The 3,999-nt window shown below is 65.2% G+C and overlaps 1 protein-coding gene across 1 annotated transcript in view; it reads left to right on the top strand.

Moving 5' to 3' along the window:
- The first annotated feature begins 225 nt into the window (after positions 1-225).
- The window catches only part of SRMS (src-related kinase lacking C-terminal regulatory tyrosine and N-terminal myristylation sites), a 7,585-nt gene continuing 3,811 nt past the window's right edge, over positions 226-3,999 (top strand). Inside the window, exons 1-2 of the mRNA XM_017515728.2 lie at positions 226-771; positions 3,449-3,570. Of these exons, the coding sequence (XP_017371217.1) occupies positions 434-771; positions 3,449-3,570 (460 nt within the window). The 5' untranslated portion in view covers positions 226-433. The remainder of the gene's footprint in view (positions 772-3,448; positions 3,571-3,999) is intronic.

The following is a 3,999-nucleotide window of genomic DNA, read 5'->3' as shown; positions in this document are numbered from 1 at the left end:
CCGGCTGGACAGTCACCCGCCTGCCTGGGCCTTGCGAGGGCGGGAGAGAAGCTGGCACCGCCCGCCCCGCCCTCCGCGGCCCCTCCCGGAGCCCGCCCCGCCCCAGCCCTCGCCTCCCTCAGCCGGTGGGTCTGGGAGGGGATCCAGCGCTCGCGGGACGCCTGGAGGTGGAGAAGTGCAGGGGCCGTCGGTGCGCCCGAGGCAGGGTGTCCGCCCTGCGCCCCACGCCCGGCCCGAACGCCCCGTGTGCCTCCTTGCGGGGGCCTCCGAGTGACCACAGGGCCGGGGTCCCCGTCGCCCCACGGGCAGGTGCCGGCTGGGGACGCGGCGCAGGGAGCGCTGGACACCGGCGCCGCCAGTTCCTCCTGCGCCCTCGGGGCTCCATGGCGGCGGCCGGCGAGGCCATGGGCCCAGCGTGGTGACCCCGGGGGTCATGGAGCCCTTCCTCAGGAGGCGGCTGGCCTTCCTGTCCTTCTTCTGGGACAAAATCTGGCCGGCGGGTGGCGAGCCGGACCCCGAGGCCGACCCCACGCCCGCGCCCGCGCCCCGCAGCCCCCCCGCGCCGCGCCCGCAGCTCTTCCGCGCGCTCTACGACTTCAGGGCGCGGCGCGGCGGGAAGCCGAGTGTCCGCCGCGGGGACGGGCTCTGCGCCCTCGGGGAGGATGAGGGCGGCTGCACCTTTGCGCGCAGGCTCTCGGGCCAGCCCAGCGCGGGGCTCGTGCCCATCACCTGCGTTGCCGAAGCCTCTCCGGAGCCGCTCTCAGACCAACCGTGAGTACCTCCCATCGGAGCCAGAGCCTGCCCGCCCCAGGCTGGGGCCCATGGACTTTGGCTGGAAATCGCGTGTCCATGGCTGTCTGTTCATTCATTCGTTCATCCTGGTATTCATTCAGGGACAGTTTATGGGCACTGGGCGGCAGGTGGGGCAGGAAGACGGCAGTGCCGAGAGGGAGAGGTCGCTCCAGCAGGAGGGGTCAGGTCTGGGCACAAGAGCTGGACCAGCCGGGCACCCAGCAGGCGGTGACTCCAGGACCCTGCCCAGCTGGCCAGGCCCTCCCGCCCTCAACAGGGAGTCCAGTGTTCACGGAGAGGTCCCTGCTTGGAGGACAGGGGCTGGGAGGCACCAGGTGAGACAGTGGGCCTGCTCCAGGAGCTCTGGGTGAGGCCACGTGAGCAGAGGGCTGGCAGATTGCCCCGAGTGGAGATGCCCAGTGGGGTTGCTCTGGGCAGCTGCCTTGGTCCTGTGTCCAGCCCAGCCAGGCCTGAGCCCTGCAGACCTCTGGGGCCAGCCTTGGCCTCGGGCCACTTCCAGCCTCCTGGGGCCCCTTGGCACTCACAGATGGTTCTGGGGCTGCATGTGGTGGGTGATGCTGGAGTCACAGGGAGATGCCTTCTGAGGGACCCCAGGCCCTCACCCCACACTTGCCCCACTTGCCCTGAGCAGTGGTTGGGGGCAAGCAGCCATTGTGACGGGAAGGGGCTCACAGTCACCCCAGGTATGGGGACAGACCCCTTGGGCAGTTCCTGGAGGGCTCTGGGCCAGGTAGGGCTGGGGCAGGAAGGGCTGGGGTGGGCAGGGCTGGGCAGGGCAGGGCTGGGCAGGGCAGGGCTGTCCATAGGTAAAGATAATGACTATTTGCCTGGGCTGGAGATTAAACGACTAACCACGCTCAGCTGTCATTAGCCCCAGACACCCGGCCCCACACCCCAGGGGGAGACCCCAGGCACATCCCTGCATCTCAGAACACGTGCAGGGCCCGCCCCCTACCCCCAAGCCCTGATATGGGCTTCAGAGGAGGCTGGTGATGTGTAGGGAAAACACCTGTCTCACCCCCATAACCCCACAGTGCTGGGAGGGACCTGGGTCCCTTCTCACCTGAGGGGGTTTTGTCTCCCTGCCAACAGACCCCAGAGGGCAGGGGCCCCAGCTGCAGGAGGAGCTATGTGGACAGACATGGGCAGCCTCTGGGCTGTCCCTTGGCCCAGAATGTGTCTGTGAGCTTCCCCGAAGACTGTTGCCCCACTGAGTTTCATGTCGGGGGACCCACGTCCACCCTCTGACCCCACCCAGGTGCCGTACCATGTGTTGGTACGTCCAGCCTTCGAGTTTTACCACCAGCGTCTCCGAACGCCACCTCTCCATCCCCGGTCCAGCACCTCTCTGCCTCCGGCTTTGCCCGTTCCCTCCAACCTCAGCCCAGCCCCATGGCCCTGGCCACGTCGGTTTCTATTCCTGCTGGCCCCATGGCCCCCCAGGTCCCCAGAGCAGGGGTGCCAGACGGTATCCTCCCTCCTGCCCAGTCCCAGCAGCCACGTCTGCCCAGGATGGCACGGCTGTGCCCCGGCCCTGAATCTTTCGTGGACTCTGAGGCTGGCCTTGTGTCCTCTCCTAATCCCACTCCCCAGGTGGCCTCAGCCCCACCCTGAGACCTGCTCACTGTGCTTCCTCCTTCTGGTGCTGCCCTGGGGTGGGGGAGTGGCAGGCATCCCTCTCTGGGTCCCAGGAAGCTCCCGGAAGTGGAGGCTCCAGGGTGGGAAGCTGAGTCAGGGGTGGAGTCCCCGCCCTGGCCTTGGGAAGCAGAGATGCTCCGTGGAGTGGGGCCTTGGGCATTTCTGTCTTCCTTCCAAGGGTGTCTCTGGCTCCCAGGAATAAGTACATGTGACTTAGTGGGTGGCCCACCTGGACAGGGGAGCCCCAGCAGGCCCCGCCCCCGACACCCGGGTGTGGGCTCCCCGTGTTTGGGCATCTGAGGAGTGGGGGCTCGGGAGCTCCCTGCCACTGTGTTCAGAGCGGTCTCACCTGCACCTGGCTTTTTGGAGGGAGCGTCTCTTTGGACAGAGTCCAATAGGCTTGGGGCTGTCCTGTACTGGGCACAGTTCTTCAGCGTGGGATGCAGGATGCTTTGAATGTTCGCCCAGCACCCGTGCAGCCGCCCACTGGCCGCCCCAGCCTGGCTTAGGCTGCGTCCTCAGGACAGAGCCCTGCGTGGGCCACCCCAGCAGCCAACTGCCAGAGCCAGGTGGGCCGTGTCCAGCAGGTGGTGCCTGTGGCCCTGTGCAGCCACACCTATAGCCCAGCAGTGCTTTAGGGCAGCTCATCAGGCCTCAGCTCTGGTCCTCACAGGGGCTCAGTGAAGCTGGGAGTTTGGTGGCCTGTGGCCAGAGCTGATTGTTGCCTGTGGCTGGGGCTGGTGGTCACTTTATGAACAGGGAACTGGAGGTCAACCCCAGCAGGGCTAACAGATAGCCCATGGCCAAGGTGAGGACGCTCAGGGCTGGGCAGGAGGATGGGGCCGGCCCTGGAGGCTGAGGCAGTGCAGACCCTGGCTGTCACAGGGGCATTTTCTCCCTGAGAGGCCGGGCTCAGCCCTGCCGCCAGCATGGGGGACAGCGTGGAGGGCCACTGGCTGAGGGGCCTGCAAGGTGACCCCACACCTGCTTTTTGCAGCTGGTACTTCAGTGGGGTCAGCCGGACCCAGGCCCAGGAGCTGCTCCTCTCCCCACCCAACGAACCAGGGGCCTTCCTCGTCCGGCCCAGCGAGAGCAGCCTCGGGGGCTACTCACTGTCAGGTACCTGCGGCGGCCCCTCCTGCTGTGTCCCCACCAGGCCAGTGGCCCTTGACCTTGGGGTGGGGTCTCTAGGCAGTGTTGGCTCCTGATTCATACCCGGCCCCACTGAGGGCCCGACAGCAGATACGCTGGTCACCTCCTGAAGTTGCTCACTCACTGATTCATTCATTTGGTCACTCATCCAGCCATTCATTCACTCATTCATTAATTCACCCCTGCACTTGCTCACTCACTGTTTTGTTCATCTGTTCATTCATTCATTCACTCATTCATTCTCACTCCTTCACTTGCCCATTCATTCCTCATTCACTAACTCACTCATTCGCTCCTTCACTCATTCACTCACTGATGAGTTCAATGGCTTATTCTTTCATTCATTCACTCACTGATGAGTTCAATGGCTTAGTCTTTCATTCATTCACTCACTGA

The sequence above is a fragment of the Cebus imitator genome, unplaced genomic scaffold (genome assembly GCF_001604975.1).
Source record: "Cebus imitator isolate Cc_AM_T3 unplaced genomic scaffold, Cebus_imitator-1.0 Scaffold555, whole genome shotgun sequence".
Taxonomy (NCBI): Eukaryota; Metazoa; Chordata; class Mammalia; order Primates; family Cebidae; genus Cebus; species Cebus imitator.
The sequence above is the reverse complement of the archived record's forward strand: the minus strand, read 5'-3'. Positions and strand labels throughout refer to the sequence as shown.